At 35.1% G+C, this 16,275-nt stretch overlaps 1 protein-coding gene across 1 annotated transcript in view; it reads left to right on the top strand.

Annotated features, from left to right (window-relative positions):
• LOC142641534 (callose synthase 7-like) overlaps positions 1 to 16,275 on the top strand; it is a 66,393-nt gene that overhangs the window by 31,400 nt on the left and 18,718 nt on the right. Inside the window, exons 18-35 of the mRNA XM_075815971.1 lie at positions 4,755 to 4,836; positions 4,936 to 4,985; positions 5,110 to 5,196; positions 5,469 to 5,573; positions 5,774 to 5,868; positions 5,959 to 6,040; positions 6,135 to 6,298; positions 7,755 to 7,878; positions 8,009 to 8,103; positions 8,193 to 8,292; positions 8,381 to 8,532; positions 8,959 to 9,068; positions 9,156 to 9,284; positions 9,381 to 9,449; positions 9,565 to 9,751; positions 9,845 to 9,956; positions 14,913 to 15,035; positions 15,118 to 15,236. Of these exons, the coding sequence (XP_075672086.1) occupies positions 4,755 to 4,836; positions 4,936 to 4,985; positions 5,110 to 5,196; positions 5,469 to 5,573; positions 5,774 to 5,868; positions 5,959 to 6,040; positions 6,135 to 6,298; positions 7,755 to 7,878; positions 8,009 to 8,103; positions 8,193 to 8,292; positions 8,381 to 8,532; positions 8,959 to 9,068; positions 9,156 to 9,284; positions 9,381 to 9,449; positions 9,565 to 9,751; positions 9,845 to 9,956; positions 14,913 to 15,035; positions 15,118 to 15,236 (1,985 nt within the window). The remainder of the gene's footprint in view (positions 1 to 4,754; positions 4,837 to 4,935; positions 4,986 to 5,109; positions 5,197 to 5,468; positions 5,574 to 5,773; positions 5,869 to 5,958; positions 6,041 to 6,134; positions 6,299 to 7,754; positions 7,879 to 8,008; positions 8,104 to 8,192; positions 8,293 to 8,380; positions 8,533 to 8,958; positions 9,069 to 9,155; positions 9,285 to 9,380; positions 9,450 to 9,564; positions 9,752 to 9,844; positions 9,957 to 14,912; positions 15,036 to 15,117; positions 15,237 to 16,275) is intronic.

A 16,275-nucleotide genomic window follows, 5' to 3' on the forward strand; every position in this document is an offset into this window, starting at 1 on the left:
ACCATGTGGTTGCTATGTGATTGGCCAAAGCCTAACAAACTTCTCTAACTAACAAGCTATTGCACTTATCACTAACAATCTTATCAACTAACTTTCTTTCTGTTACAAGTAAAAGGAACTATTTATCATACAACATAAGCACTAGTAAATAGCTAGATTTCAAAATGAAATGCATCAGGACTGTCCTTCTTTGGAACACACTTGTCCTCAAATGTGGCTAGTTGTAAGCTGATCTGGTGCATGATAGGGCAGCAAGTGATGCACGTTGAAACTTTCGGAGATGTGCATATGATCTGGTAGTTCCACTTATCTGTATTCTTGTTAGTTGCTATATCAAGCTGCTGCATTATGCTAGAGATTAAGGACTGTTGTTGCTTTGTGTCAAGGCTGCAAGTGTAAGCAGCCAGGTAGATGCTCTTGCATCCAACCTTCTTCGTTTTGACCATTGGTTTGGGGCTAGCTTTCCCCGTCTTATTTGCAATGTGTTACGATCTTCTTTCTTGTATAAGCTGAATGTGTTGCTCCTTCCACTCGGAATGGTTTGTTATGGACATGATCTTTCACACCCAAGTAATCTTGTTTGTCATATCACAAAGAACATAATCTTGAAAGTCATTAATTAGGAACATTAGGCAATTTCTTGAATCTATAACTTCACCTCATTTTTTGAAGCAAGATAGTTTTTGTGGTTGAGGCTGGTATTAATTCTTCGATTCAAGATTGTTAAAAACTTCTTGTGATACCGTATCCTCGTAACTACTTCTAAGCCACTCGTCATCCTCCATTTCTTTCTTTGGAACTTGCAAGACGTTTGTTACTAATGATAAATCCTCTTCCTCCTCTATATGAGCATCTACTTCTTCTTCCACATATTGATCATATACGGGTTCTTGAATGCATTCCCTTCCTTTATTATCTTCAATTATCAATATACTATCACATGGTTCTTCTTCTTCTTCTTCTTCTTCTTCTTCATATTGATCATACACGGGTGTATTCATCAACATATCTTCTTTGGGTGCTAGAAGGGTGTTATCAAGGATTAAGGCTATACCTTCTCCTTTGCATGTATTGGCTGCCTTTGATGAATCAGATGCTGCATAATGTTAAAAACACGTTGCTGCATTTCCCTTATCATTCTTGGTTTGCCAAGAATTGTTTTTATTGATAGCTTGCATATAGTTGAAAGGCAGAAATTGCTTTTGCAATTTCTGCTTCATTTTGAATTATTCTTGGATCATTCCTTTACCCCTCCTAACTCTCTGAACTTGGAGTTTTTCGCTGAAGCTCTCCCTTTCAGCTTGATAGAGACCGACTCCACCTTCTTGGAATCTTGGACTTCATAGTACTCAAAGATCCTCTCAATCTGATTCAACCAGTCCACAAATTCTTCAAGATTGTTTGGCTCCTGTTTTGTCTCTTCTCTTTGAGGAACTTGCAAATGCACAAGACCTGTCCTTTGTTCTTGTACAGGAATTTGCTGATTTCCTATCACAGTTTGGCCAAATGGGTTGTTGAAGTTGCTGTTGGTATCTGCATCAGCATCTTCAGATTGTTCACCATCATTTCTAGGATGATGATGTTGGTTTCTTCTCACTTCCTCAGTCAAGGCTGCAAGCTGCCCCTTCAGCAGCTCCATAGTCTGCTCCAGTGTCACCTGGGGTTCTCCTTCTTGGTTTGGTTGTGGCTGCTGCCTGGGATGAACCTACACCTCAGGTTCATGTGCTGCAGAGGCTTTCTTGGTCCTTCTTTTGTATACTGCTAGCACCATTTACACAAATCCTTAGGCTCACTGTTAGCGGATAAGAAAATGAGTGCAAGGATTCAATCTTGAGTAGGCTATGCTGTAGAATAGAAAGGACAAGAAAGAACTTGAATTCCCAAATGGATGTCAGGCTCTGAGACCAAATTATGATGGAGGAAAATGGTGAAAGGAAAGCTGTTTTAGAAAGCTAAGTTGCTTAGAGAAAAGAAAGAATGAACTAGCTTTTTAAGAGACATACTTTTGGTATAATACCTTATCGGTAGAGATTTCTTGGATTCAATATTCAACTAGTTACAATGAGGGTAGCCTTGCTTATTTATAGTTACATATGCAAGCTACTGAGTTAGTTACAAGAACCTACCATGTGGCTGTCATGTGATTGGCTTAAGCCTAACAAACTTTTCTAACTAACTAATTGGCTATTGCACATATCACTAACAATCTTATCAACTAACTAACTTTCTATTACAAGTAAAAGGAACACTTATCATACAACATAAGCACTAGTAAACAGCTAGATTTCAAAATGAACTGCATCATATTTCTCTAGGTTAACCCACAAGTTCAATGTGGCTTCAAGGAAGGCTTAACATGTTATGGATGCTAAGTGTTTCACTTTTCTAAATCCGTAGTCATTGACTCTTTTAATATTTTAACCACCCTTCCAATTGTTTTCCAAGGTTATATCTCAATTCATGGTTCCCAAGATTATTCAAACCAAGAACATAGAGAGTGATAGAGTTAATATCTGATTAGAATCATGTTTGGATCCATCTCCAACCTTCCCTATGCCTCTCTCTTTGTTCTTTGAACTCATAACAATGCCCTATGTCGTAAATGTTTTAACGTGGGACTCTCTTCCTTTTTTTGGGGGGGGGGGGGGGGTTTGGGACTAGGCCTTACCATGCACATAATCCTCTTTTACATTTCTTTTTTGGTAAGATATAATTTAATCATTGCAAACAATTCCCAATACCCGCACACTAAATTTAAAGAAGGTTAAGGATAGGTAGTTGCAAGGTCTCACATTCTCCCCTCCTTAAAAGAATTCAGTCCTTGAGTTCAACATACCTTGAAAGAGGTGCAAATATTTTTCCTTCATCTTGGTCTCACTTTCTAAGGTGGCTTCCTTAGCAGAATGATTCCTCCACAATACTTTCTCCATAGGAATAATGTTGGTATGTAAAACCTACTCCTTTCTATCACATAGTGAATAGTGTAGAATAGTGTAAGAAGTCATGAACCTAATGATGTTTAGAACTTTGAGAATTATTTTAGATTTTGGGAAACACCTTTTGACAGATATAAGCATAAGTGGGAGAACAACATTAAGGTTGAACTTTAGAATTTCTTGGAAATATCAACCCCAATGAGTTCATTGATTGGTTGAACACAATTGCAAGGTGTTCAATTGCAATGAATTTTTTGAAGAAAGGAAGGTAAAATTCATGCCTTTCATGATTAGGAATTGGAGAGAGGTGATTATATCCTGAACTGACAGTTGAATCGGAGTGGTGTTTTTGTTGTGCTCCTTTTCTAATTCTTTATTAGATGCCCCTTCTGTTTCTTTCCCTTGGAAGAGCATGTGGTGTGTTAAGGTATCTAAAAGGGTGTCTTTCTTTTTACGGATAGCTGTTAGGGGTGAGATTCTTACAATAGATAAACTTGTTAAGAGGAACCTGCCCATTGTTAGTTGTTGTTGTTTATGTTGCCGTGATGAGGAAACTGTGAATCATCTTTTACTCCATTGAAAGTTTGCTCATGCTTTGTGGAGTGAAGCTTTTTTGATGTTTGGGGTTTAATGTGTGATGCTGAATACAGTTGTTTCTCTTCTTTTTGCATGGAGAAATTGGTTGGGGAAATTTTCTTCAAATGTTTGGAATATGGTACTAGCTTGTCTTATGCGCATAATTTGGCAAGAACACAATTCCCGTACTTTTGAAGATATTGAGAGACCTGTAGATCTATTGTAGTTTTTGCTAGTTGGGACTTTGTTTGAGTGATCTCGTGTTTGGGGTTTTAATCATTGTATTTCCATGTCTGATTTCCTATTTTCTATTAGCTCTTCCCTTTGATTTGTTTGTATTTGTTTCAAGTGCAATGGGTTTACTATCGTAAACATGTTGTACTTTTCTATTCAATAAACTTTTATTACCTATAAGAAAAAGACTAAAAGGGAGGGTTTTTGCATGGTGGGAGCAATGACAAATAAATCAACGAAGGAGGGGCAAGAGTTAGATGAAAGATTGTTGCAAGATGAAGCTTATGGAGAAATTGCTCCTTGATGCAAGAAAATTGATACTTGCATTTGCTAGAGAGAGAAGGATTCTAGAGGAGAGGGGGAAGCAGAGAAGGAAAGAGAATTCACACCCCAATCTAAACTTAAATTTGAAATTCTGAAATTTACAACAATCTTCCCCTTTACAGTGCATGTACATGGATATTTATAGCCTAGGAGTTAGTTATTGGTGATGACATCATGCATAAACAACTCACATATATCACATGCTAAAATACAATTATAACATATTAATTACATGCTACATTTTAATAAAGCACATGGCTTCTACTTCTAACAACTTCCTGAAGTCTAGCATGTGCATTACATATCCTCTTGTAAAATTAGCTCTGATTTGCCAAAAATATGTAACCAACACCAAAGTAATATGATTTTTACTAATTTACCCAATTTAACTATTTTTTTCCCATTGTACTATATCTATGGAAAAAGATAGGACTTGGCATTACATGTCCTCATTAGAATATATCTCTTTTTCCCAATCTTATCTGCTACACAAAAAAATAATGCTATAATTATGCAGCTCGTATAAAAATCATGGATTAATCGTCAGATACCCTGTTTGCTGTACTTTTAGTTTGTTAAAAAGCTGTTCTGTTTTATGTAGATCAGTTGCTTTTAGTTTTTAGTTTTTTAGTTTTTTAGTTTTTTTTTTTGTGTTAATCATATATTTAAATTATTTATTAATAGATAGTGCCACTAGTTGGACCAACAAAGTTGATTATGGAGACTCCTATCAATAATCATCAATGGCATGAGTTATTTCCAAATGGTAACATGACAACCTTGTTGTAGCAGTTCCTAGTTTCTACTTTCTTTTTGTTTGCAGTTGTAGCCTGTTCTAAGTACTAATAATCTGAAACTGCTGTAGGAACACATAATATTGGCATTGTTATTGCGATTTGGGCTCCAATTGTCCTGGTAAGCGGTTTTGAGAAACTTTTCTTTGAAAAAAGTTTTGAAGTCACTATGCTGTGTTTCAAATTATTTAACTAGATTATTGTAGTAAGGTTAATGCCATTATGCACTGTGTTTTGTTATACAGGTCTATTTTCTGGATACACAAATATGGTTTGCCATATTTTCTACCCTATTAGGTGCAGTATATGGAGCTTTCCACCGTTTGGGTGAGGTTAGTGGCTTATTTTTTCTCACACATCACTGGAAGAGTGATAGTAGTATATTACTGTTTGTTGTCTAGTATAAAATGGTCAATATGATTCCTTTATTTTTATTTTTATTTTTATTTTTATTTTATTTTGGGGAGTTGTTTGGGGGGGGGGGGGGAGGTGGTGGTGGTGGAAAGGGGGCAGAAGATTCAAATTTTCATTCATAGTTGGTTCTTGGAGGGTAATAATGCTTTCTCTTCTGATGATCATTTTCAATTTATTTGATGACTGTTAGATACGGACACTCATGATGTTGCGGTTTAGATTTAAAGCTGTGCCTTCGGCTTTCAATAATTGCTTTCTGTCATCATCAACCGTGGATACTAAAAGGAAAGACTCGGTAATTTCAACTTAATCAATCTTGTAATGTCTGCATGATTCTCTTTAGAGAAATTTCACTAGAAATAAAAAATCTTTTTGATACCATATATATAACATACATCATCAGAAAATTATTGTGTTTTGATCTGTTTTTACATATTTGATATGGATCCTTTAATCTTTGTTGTCTTTGGCTGGTATGTAAACTTTTTTCTGCAGGATAAGTCTGTTGAACTGAAGAACATTGCCAATTTTTCTCAAGTTTGGAATGAGTTCATACTTTCCATGCGAATGGAAGATCTGATCAGCAATAGGTTCAGACTGTTGCTTTGCTATTAATTCATTTATACCAAATGCGTCATATTTATATCTCTAATTATTTTATTTTACTTTTAATTATCCAGGGAGAGAGATTTTTTGATTGTTCCGTATACTTCAAGTGATCTCCCTGTTGTGCAGTGGCCCCCTTTTCTGCTCGCCAGTAAGGTAAGTTATATTCTTTTCATGGCTTCTAATGTTAGTTTTAATATTGAGCATAGCTTTTTGTTATTTATGCACTTTTTTTCTTCACATTTGGTAGATTCCTATAGCATTAGGCATGGCGAAAGATTTTAAGGGGAAGGATGATGATGAGTTGTTTAAGAAGATTAGGAATGATGGTTATATGCATTCAGCAATTGTTGAATGCTATGAGACACTCAGAGATATAATATATGCCCTTATGGAAGATGAATCGGATAAGATGTAAGCATTCATATCACCAGCTTGATCATTCATTGACATCTACCCCCCCCCAACCAAAAAAATAAAGGCTCAAATGTTATTTTTGTGCCTAAACTTTACCAAAAAGTTTTTTTTTTTTTTTTTGTTTCTAAACTTTGTAAAAAAAGTTCTACTTTATGTTCTCCATCTATGTCCATTAGTTTATATCCTACATGGCCAAACGGAATGCTAATGTGGTATTTGACTTTAACCAAACCATTTTCTTTAAAAAATTCTTGACACTTGGCCTCAATTATTGGCACACGTGGAAACAATATATCAGTGAGACAAAATCCCCAATCGGCAAGTTAGGGTTTAGAATTAGTTAATTAAAAATTAGAATAAAAAAAAAACTTAATAGGACCAAATCTTCAAAAATCCCAATCTCATCAGCCACATATAGAGTTTCTCCTCAGTCCTCATTGCTGACAATAATGAACTGCTCTATGGCAACCAGATCTTGACTGTTCATAGACAGTGTTTTCCATTGTGTCTCCACAATTGGCCGCGGTTGGTTATCGAGAAAATGAAGGAAAATAAATTTGAATCTAACAATTAAAATCAGATCAATCCTTAAGAACTCCAAATCATGAACCAGACAAATCTATGCCCAAATTTTCTTCTCCTGTCACCTTTTCCTCTTAATTTCTCAGCAACTAAAAAGGAAATCCAAAACCCTAAAACCAACACAAACAGCCAATAAAATAAAAAAGAAAAAAAAGAAAGATTTGCAATATAATAAATTACAAAGTTGGTTTTGGGTCACGGAGGAATAGTAAGAGACCGATTTAGGACCCATTGGTATAGGCTGGAATTTGATTGAATGATTGATCCTGTTTGAGCAGAATACTACAAAGGCTATAACGCGGGGTTCCCACATCCCAAACTCCTTCACTATGGCCTTTGCCTTTGCCCACCATACCGTTCTCTCCATACACTGCTGCACCCACCACTACCTTCCCTATTTTTTTTTGTGTATGAATAGTCATGATCTGGCTGTTGAAGAGCGGTTCAATATTGGTGCCGGTGGTGACGATTGAAGAGGAAATCTAGCAGTGAGGACTGAAGAATTGGTTCTTTATGGTTTTTTTTTTTTTTTTTAATTCTATTAGCTGTTTAGTTTTTCAAAATAAATTTGACGTGGTAATTTAATTTTTAACTAGCTGATGTGGCATGGTGCCACATCAAGACTTTTTGAAATAAAATGGTTTGATCCAAGTCAGATACCACATCAGCATTCCATTTGGCCACACAGGATATAAACTACTGTATATAGATGGAAAGACATAAAGTAGAACGTTTTGAAAAGTTTAAGGATTAAGATTGAACTTTTAGTAAAGTTTAGGGACGAAAATAATATTTTTGCCAAAAAAGAAGAAGAAAAATCCTCAATTCTGTGGGAGATTCATGACAGTTTGATTTTTTTATTGTGAATCAGGATTCTGAGGAAAATATTTTCTGAAGTAGAGAATAGTATAGAGAAGAAAATGTTTTTAAAATCTTTTAGTATGAGCGCATTGTCCGAACTCAGTGAGAAGTTGAAGAAATTTCTAATGCTCTCGGTAACATTCTTACTTTATGTTTTCCTATTGTTTTAATTGATGAACACTTCATTAGTGAACTGATTGACATTGTACGGACATTGTGCTTTTAATTCTTACATTCGTAGTACTTATTTTGGTATATTGACAGCTATCTTATAGTGAAAATGTTTCTGAGCCTCAAATAATCAGTGTCCTCCAGGATATTATGGAGATTATTACAGAGGATATTATGGTTGATCATAAGTAAGTAGTAAGAGATTTAAAAAAGTTCTTTTTTTTTTTTTTTAATCTTCATGACTCTAAATACTTTTGGATTTTCATTTCCCTTATAGAATCCTGGAAAGTGCTTACCTAGGTGTAAGAGTCAAGTCAGAGCAGGGTTTTGAAAATCTTGACTTCTACCTGATGCAGAACAAATTATGGAGAGAAAAGGTAGTCTTTGCACCAACACTCTCTATTAAAAAAGTCAACTGTTTTATCTAAGATCTTCTGTCTTATTATCTCTTATGTTTGTCCATAGGTTGCTAGGGTTCATTTGCTTCTGAATCTCAGGGAATCTGCCATAAATGTACCTCAGAACTTGGAGGCTCGCCTTCGTGTTACTTTCTTTGTGAACTCCTTGTTTATGAATATGCCATGTGCACCCAAAGTCCGTGAGATGCTGTCTTTTAGGTTAGTCAGTGGAAACAAGAATTTTGTTGAAGAAAAAAATTTAACTTAAACAGAAAGAATTCAAGTAATCCTTTTTAATGATTAATCTTTATGTTTTATTAGAAAAGAATTTGGTCTGATGCCAAACAGTTCCAAAACCATTTATGACCGATTGCTGCAGTTATGTGTAATGTGAAAGATTGATATGGTACCTGAGCTACCATGTTAATATTGCGTACAAGATTTGGTTCTTTTTCTTACTTAACGATTCACTCATCTGCTTCTTTATTTTTATTTTTTGATGGGAATCTGCTTCTTTATTTGATTGCATATGAATGCTTGCATGACCTTTGTTTACAAATTAGGAGGCCAGCTAGTAGATTACTGTTTATTCTCGAACTCTTAGTACAATGACATTTTATTTTATTTTATTTTGATATGGCCTAGTGTTTTAACTCCATATTACAAAGAGGATGTCCTTTATTCTGAAGATGAACTAGAGAAGGAAAATGAGGATGGGATATCAATTTTGTTTTACCTACAAAAAATATATCCTGGTGAGTTTCAATTTCATTGCTATGATATACTTTCCATTATATGACTTAGCTCTAAACTTAGAACTGCCTACTCTGGTCATGAAATAGATGAATGGATCAATTTCCAAGAACGTATAAGAGATACTATAAATGATTCTAAACAAGGAGATCCTCGGAAAGGAAAGATGGAGTTGATTCACTGGGTATCTTACAGGGGGAAGACACTTGCTAGAACAGGTTTGATAATGATGAGTTTTTTGGTTTGTCCTTAACCATAATTGTATATGGGATTTCAACTTAAACTATGCAACTCTATCAAAATGTTTGTGCCAGTGAGAGGGATGATGTACTATAAGCAGGCTCTAGAACTTCAATACTTCCTGGAATTTGCAGGAGATGATGGTCAGTGGTTTCTGTCACAAATACAATTTTGATTCTAAACTTTTGATTCCAATATATTTTAAAAGTTGATAATATGGAGTTGTTTTTAATGATCTTTTCATTGTTTTCTTTGCAGCTATTCTTGATGGCTATCGGAACTTTGAGTCATATGACAATCAGAAGGTTTTCCTTGATCAGGCCCAAGCCTTGGCTGATTTGAAATTTACCTATGTTGTTTCTTGCCCAGTTTATGGAAATCAGAAAAAATCGGCTGATCCTAGAGACAGAAGTTGTTACAATAATATTTTGAATCTAATGTTGATGTAAGTCACTGTTACAATTCATTGAACATTAATAGTTCTTCTAAGAGGTACAAGACACATATGGCATCTTTAAAATATATAAATTCTGTACAGGTATCCATCTCTACGTGTTGCTTACATAGATGAAAAGGAGGACACAATAAATGGAAAATCTCAAAAGTTTTATTACTCTGTTCTTGTCAAGGGAGGGACGAAGTTAGATGAGGTATGCAAGAATTATTTGTAGTTTTTTGTTGTATTTTATATTCTGCTTGTTGGTTGAACGCATACAATTTAAGTGGTTACCCTTACTAGGCATATCATTTGTTCAAACTGCACGTGATATTGGGCATATTTACAAGATATCTCCTCTAAAGAAGACCTAACTAGAATGTGTTAGATCATCAATCCAATTGGAATGAAGCGAATTAATAATTTAAGTTTCTTGAATCTCAGTTTAATTGGGTATTGTCATTGTAGCACATGGTCTAGTTACTAATTTTCTTGAGTATATGGCTAATTTATGTCTTTCATTCCTTATGCATGGCCTGCATTATTCTTCCTTGTCTCTTATTCAAGAATACAAGTGTAGTTTGTAAGGCTCCAATTTATTTGAAGAGCTCAAACTTAATGCTTTTTGTGGCGGATCTTTTGAGAATGAGGAAATTGCATACTTTGCGTTTCATTTGAACTTGTGATTTATGTTATCATAAGTAAAAGTAATGGTATCTTGATTCCGGGAAATTGCTAAGCAAAAGAGGATAATACAAGGGAATAAATACATAATTAATATATGAGGTGTACAATTTGAATAATATTCCCAACATTTCCCCTTAAGTTGAAGTCTGAATATTTTGAATGCCCAACTTATGAAGCAATCCTAAACATTGTGTAGTGTCAAGACTTTTGGTGAAAATGTCAGTAGGTTGAGGACTAATGGGAACATGAATTATATGAATTAAACTGTGTTGGATTCTCTCACAAGAATGTAGCAATCATTTTCAATGTTCTTTTTCCGTTCATGAAAGACCAGGTTGGCGGCACTATGAAGAGCTGCCCTATTATCAAAATATAAAAAAAGTGAGGGGATATGGAACCTGTAGATCCTTGAGAAGGTAAAGGAGCTGTTGGACTTCACAGCAGAAGCCACATCCTGGTACTCTGCTTTGGCAAAAGAACAAGAAACAATTGATTGTTTATTGGAATTCTAGGGGAAGATCCAACTAAGATGCAATAGCCAAGTTAGATCCAAGTAAGATGCCAAAATCTGTGTTTGAGCTTCTAGCTTGCTGGCAAGATCACTTTGGTTTTCGTTGAAATGGTTTCGTTTGGATGATTATCCCACGTTGTTTGATGTGGTGCATTTGGAGGGAAAGGAATAGCAAAAGTTTTGAAGATACCGAGCATTCTATGCTTGATCTCAAGTTATTATATTTGCGATTTTATTTTATTGGCTCAATGCCTTGAGGAATCTTTCTTTCTTTTCTACCCCAATCTGAGTCGCAATAGGCATGGAGGTGCAGATTGCTATGAGATAATAAAAGAATGTCTTGACCACTTGTTTGTTTAAGATGTAGTAAAATACAATGAGCTGCATCTAAGTGGGGCTGGAGTGCTTTTCCATGAAATGGCCAAGAACTTGAGTACAATATCCTAAGACTTTATTGTACATACAACCCCTTCATAAAATATTCGTAGTAACACAAAGTCATGAATGTAGACTTCCACTTTGTAAATTACTATATTTTATCCTTGAGTATCTGGTTTAATCCTTTAAGTTATTCATCATATATTTATGAAATTCAATTTCATAAATATATGCTCTAGTAACTATTTACTAAAGTAGTTAGGCCTAACATTCTGAATAACAAACCCATTAAACTTATCTCAAGGAAATATTTTGTATCTCCGTTAAAAGACTATGAATTCCATCTTGAGAATATATGTTCCATCAATATTAAATGTGGTTGCCCAACATACTGAGGTTTTGACCGTAACTCAAGATCTCAATCCTGATATATCAAAGCAACCTACACCTCATGATCAAGTTCATTATTCTCCCAGGATTAAGAGTTCATGCAAATATAAGTCGTGAGTTTATTATTCATTTGACAGTCGTTAGGAGAATAATAAATCTCACACCGGTCCAGTTCAATATGTTTTAACTCTTAAAACATATCAACTAGAAATCTTCATTTTCATGATCAAGACAAATCATCTTAGTTGATATGTTATAGTCTTCGCAGATGAAATGCCCAATTTCATCACCGACTATGAACTACAATTTTAAGTTTACAAAAAACTTGTGATTTATATCTTCTGTGACTTTTCACATAAATCACATGCTATGCATCTCATGGACTATATAATAATGTCCCAATATTCATGTTACCATTATTTTAGATAATAATAAAACAACTTTATTAAACACAACATTAAATCATACATAATGTCATAAATAATAATATACATAGCATCATACAATAGGATTTAAGGGCACTAATCCTAACATAAAGATGTTGAGTGGCATCTTCCAATGCCTAAAAAACCATGGGAATGTATTAATATGTATTTTGTTCTTGGCCTTCCACCTCCACAACGAACAAATGATTCAATCATGGTGGTAATGGATTGTTTCTCCAAGATGACTCACTTCATCCCATGCAAGAAGACTTTGGATGCTTATAATGTGGCTGTTTTATTTTTCAAAGAAGTCTACAAGCTTCATTGTGCACCCCTCTCTATTGGTTCCGACAAAGATGCTAAATTTCGTGCTCATTTTTGGCGAACTCTGTGGCACAAGATAGGGATTGAATTGAGCTTTAGTAGTACTTACCACCCTCAAATGGATGACCAAATTGAAGTTGTCAACAGGAGTCTTGAGAATCTATTGAGATGCTTGATTGGTGAAAATCCAAGGAATTGAGAAAGTATCCTTCCTTTGGCTGAATTTGCTTACAACTTTTCTCTTAATTGGGTTATTAAAACATCTCTTTTAAAGTTGTGTATGGCAATAAACCTTTGAGTGTCGTATATTTGGCACCATTACCACTTTCAAAGGAGAATATAAGAGCAATAGAAATGATAGAGTTTATGCAATCTGTCCATGCATAAGTCAAGGAGAGAATTGAACATTCCAATGCAAATTACAAGGCCGCTGTTGATATTCATCGAAGGAGACTAATTTTTAAGGAAGGAGACCTTGTGTGGGTGATTCGGAAAGGTGTCCTCATGTCTCCTATTCCAAGTTGGGAGCAAGGAAAGTGGTTCCATGCAAAGTATTGACTAAAGTCAATGACAATGCCTACACAGTCCAACTACTTCCTCATTTAAATATTTCTAATGCCTTTAGTGTGAAGCATTTGAAGTCTTATTTTCCAGTTGAAAATTGAGAGCAAGTTTCCTTACGGAGGGAAGTATGATGTGGCCACCCACTACTCTTAGGCTAGTCAACCAACTCCCCCTCTACTCTTAGGATGGATAGCCAGCCACCCTCTACTCTTAAGCCAAATAGCCAGCCGCCCTTTTTGACCTCTTAGGGAAAGATAGCCAGTCACACCTATTTTGACTTCTTAGATCTGCCATGTATTGTTTTTAATTTCAGAATTGACGTATGGTGTTGACAGCCAGCCTAGCTGGAACTATTAGTTAATTTATTTCCTAGTAGTTTGAGATTATAAATAGGCTTGTTATGTAAGAGAAGAATCAATTTTTTTTTTTTAATGTAATTTTATCTTTGTTTCATATTTGGATGGAAACTTTGTTTCTCTAGTTTTCTTTGTAATTCCAGCTTTGATTCATCGTTCTAATGCAATTCTATTTCAGTTCTTAGTTATTTGATCTTGATTTTCATCATTTTGTAGCTTAGTTAGAGCCTTTTTTTTTTTTTTTTAATTTCTTTTAGGCTAGGTTCCTTTAGAAGTCATCGCACCTAAGAAGTCATCTAATTAGTTAACCAACTTTGCAGATAATACGTTGAACTGGAAAGACCTAGTGCACTAGAAACCAGCGTAGTCAATGAATGTAAACAAATGATTTATATATTCTTGCTATATAGTAATTTTTAATCTTTACTACCATGAGAAGAACATTAGGAAGGGGGCGGAGAGTTTCTTTGGTCATGTGTTGTATGCGGCGGGAGAGGGTTTTCGTATTTGGTTCTGGCATGATCCTTAGAGTAGTCCTACTTCTTTGAAAGAATTATATCCGGAATTGTTTGCTTGTGCTGTGGATAAAGAAGCTAGGATTTCTGATATGGTTGACACTTGATGGGGGTGATAGAAGCTGGAACTTACTTTTTCACTGTGAGTTTCAGGATTGGGAGATGGCAAGGTTTTATGCTTTCTCTGCGCATATCTCATCCAAAATACCTATGGGGGGTTGATGATACCATGGTTTGGCAATTGAATCATAGTGGTGTCTTTGATGTGCGTTCTTTTTATAAATCATTATTGAAAGCTCCGTCGGTTTTTTTCCCTTGGCAATGCATTTGGAGTATTAAGGTTCCTAGAAGAGTGTCTTTTTTCTTATGGATAGCTGCTAGGGGTGGGATTCTCACAATAGATAACCTAGTTAAGAAGAACTTGCCTCTTGTTAATTGGTGTTGCCTATGTTGGTGTGAGGAGGAAACTGTGGATCATTTGTTACTACATTGCAAGTTTGTCCATACTTTGTGGAGTGAAGTCTTCTACTTGTTTGGGGTTTAGTGGGTGAAGCCAAAGACAGTAGTCTATTTACTTTCTACATGGTGGAATTGGTTGGGCATTCATTCTTCCAATGTTTGGAATATGGTACCGGTGTGTCTTATGTGGTTAACTTGGAAGGAACGCAATGCCCGAACATTTGAGGACACTAAAAGAATTGTGTACCTATTGAAGTCTTTACTAATTAGGACTTTGTTTGAGTGGTCTCGTATTTGGGGTTTCACGCATTGTACTTCTTTGTTTGATTTCATTAATTTTGTTAGCTTTTCCCTTTGATCTGTTTGTAAGTGATATCAAACTTGATCTACTTGAACATCCTAGCTAGCAAGGACCAAAAAAAATAAAAGAAAACTTGTAGATATATGTTTTGTTTTTTATGCTAAAAATTCATATGTTCATTTACAACTCAATCCATTGCATTTTGAATTTTAAGTAATGCACCTCTGTAATACTAATAAATGTGCTCCTTACCTTCATAGGAAATATACCGCATCAAGCTTCCAGGTTGTCCAGTAGATATTGGTGAATGGAAACCAGAAAGTCAAAATCATGCTATCATCTTTACTCGAGGAGAAGCCCTGCAAACAATAGACATGAATCAGGTAGTTTCCCTTTTACATTTTTTGGATAATACATTATAAAATTGATTTACTGTGGTTTCTTACACTGTTGTTTCCCTCCAAGGATAATTACTTTGAAGAAGCATTCAAAATGAGAAATGTATTGGAAGAATTCCTAAAACGTTGGCATAACCAGCAGAAACCCACAATATTGGGTATAAGGGAACATATATTCACTGGAAGGTCAGCCTGAGTTATATCTTTAATTATAAATTGGATATGAATAAGCATGGGTTAGGATTAGCTTTCTACTAAAACATTTTTTGTGCATTTTTTGAAGTTTACATAATTAGCAAATAAACTAATAGGAAAAAAAAGAAGAAGCTAATCCAAACACACCATTGTTGTTGATAAATCATAAAACATACGTATGAGTTATTTCAATTAACCCTTACATAAAACATATTATTGATATATATAGGTATACATGAGTTTACTGTTTTGCCCCTAGCTTTATACCCGTAACACTCCCCTTCAAGCTGGAGAGTATATATCCTACAATCCAAGCTTGTTATATAATAAATCCAAACGAGTTTTATATAGAGCTTTAGTAAACATATCAGCAATTTGCACTCTTGTAGAAACATATGGAGTAGCAATTACACCATCTTCTACTTTCTCCCAAGTAATATGACAATCTACTTCTATATGCTTGGTTCACTCATGGAACGCCAGATTGGAAGCAATGTGAATTGCTGCGTGATTATCACAATGCATTGTCATAGACACCTTCACAACAAATTTGAATTCCTCAAGTAAATGCTTAATCCACATAAGCTCAAATGATGTTTGTGCCATGACTCTATACTCAGCCTCTACATTGGATTTGGCAACAATAGTTTGTTTCTTACTTCTCCAAGTAATCGGGTTTTCTCTCAAAAAAGTTCAATACCCAGTAGTGGATTTTCTATCTAACGATGATCCACCCCAATCAGTGTCAATGTAGGCTTCTACCCATAGGTGACCATTAGCTTTATACAAAAGACCATGGCATGTGCTTTAAGATACCTCACAATCCAAATAACTTCCTCCCAATGTGGAAGGCGAGGATCTTTCATATACTGGCTTAAAACACTGACTGCAAATGATATATTTGGGCGAGTAATTGTGAGATAATTCAGTTTACCAACTAGGTGACGATATCTCTCAAGATTAGATAACAACTCCTCTTGATCTTCATACAATTTGACATTAGGATCCATAGGAGCCTCCACTGGTTTAG

Source organism: Castanea sativa, chromosome 6 (genome assembly GCF_040712315.1).
Source record: "Castanea sativa cultivar Marrone di Chiusa Pesio chromosome 6, ASM4071231v1".
Classification (NCBI taxonomy): Eukaryota; Viridiplantae; Streptophyta; class Magnoliopsida; order Fagales; family Fagaceae; genus Castanea; species Castanea sativa.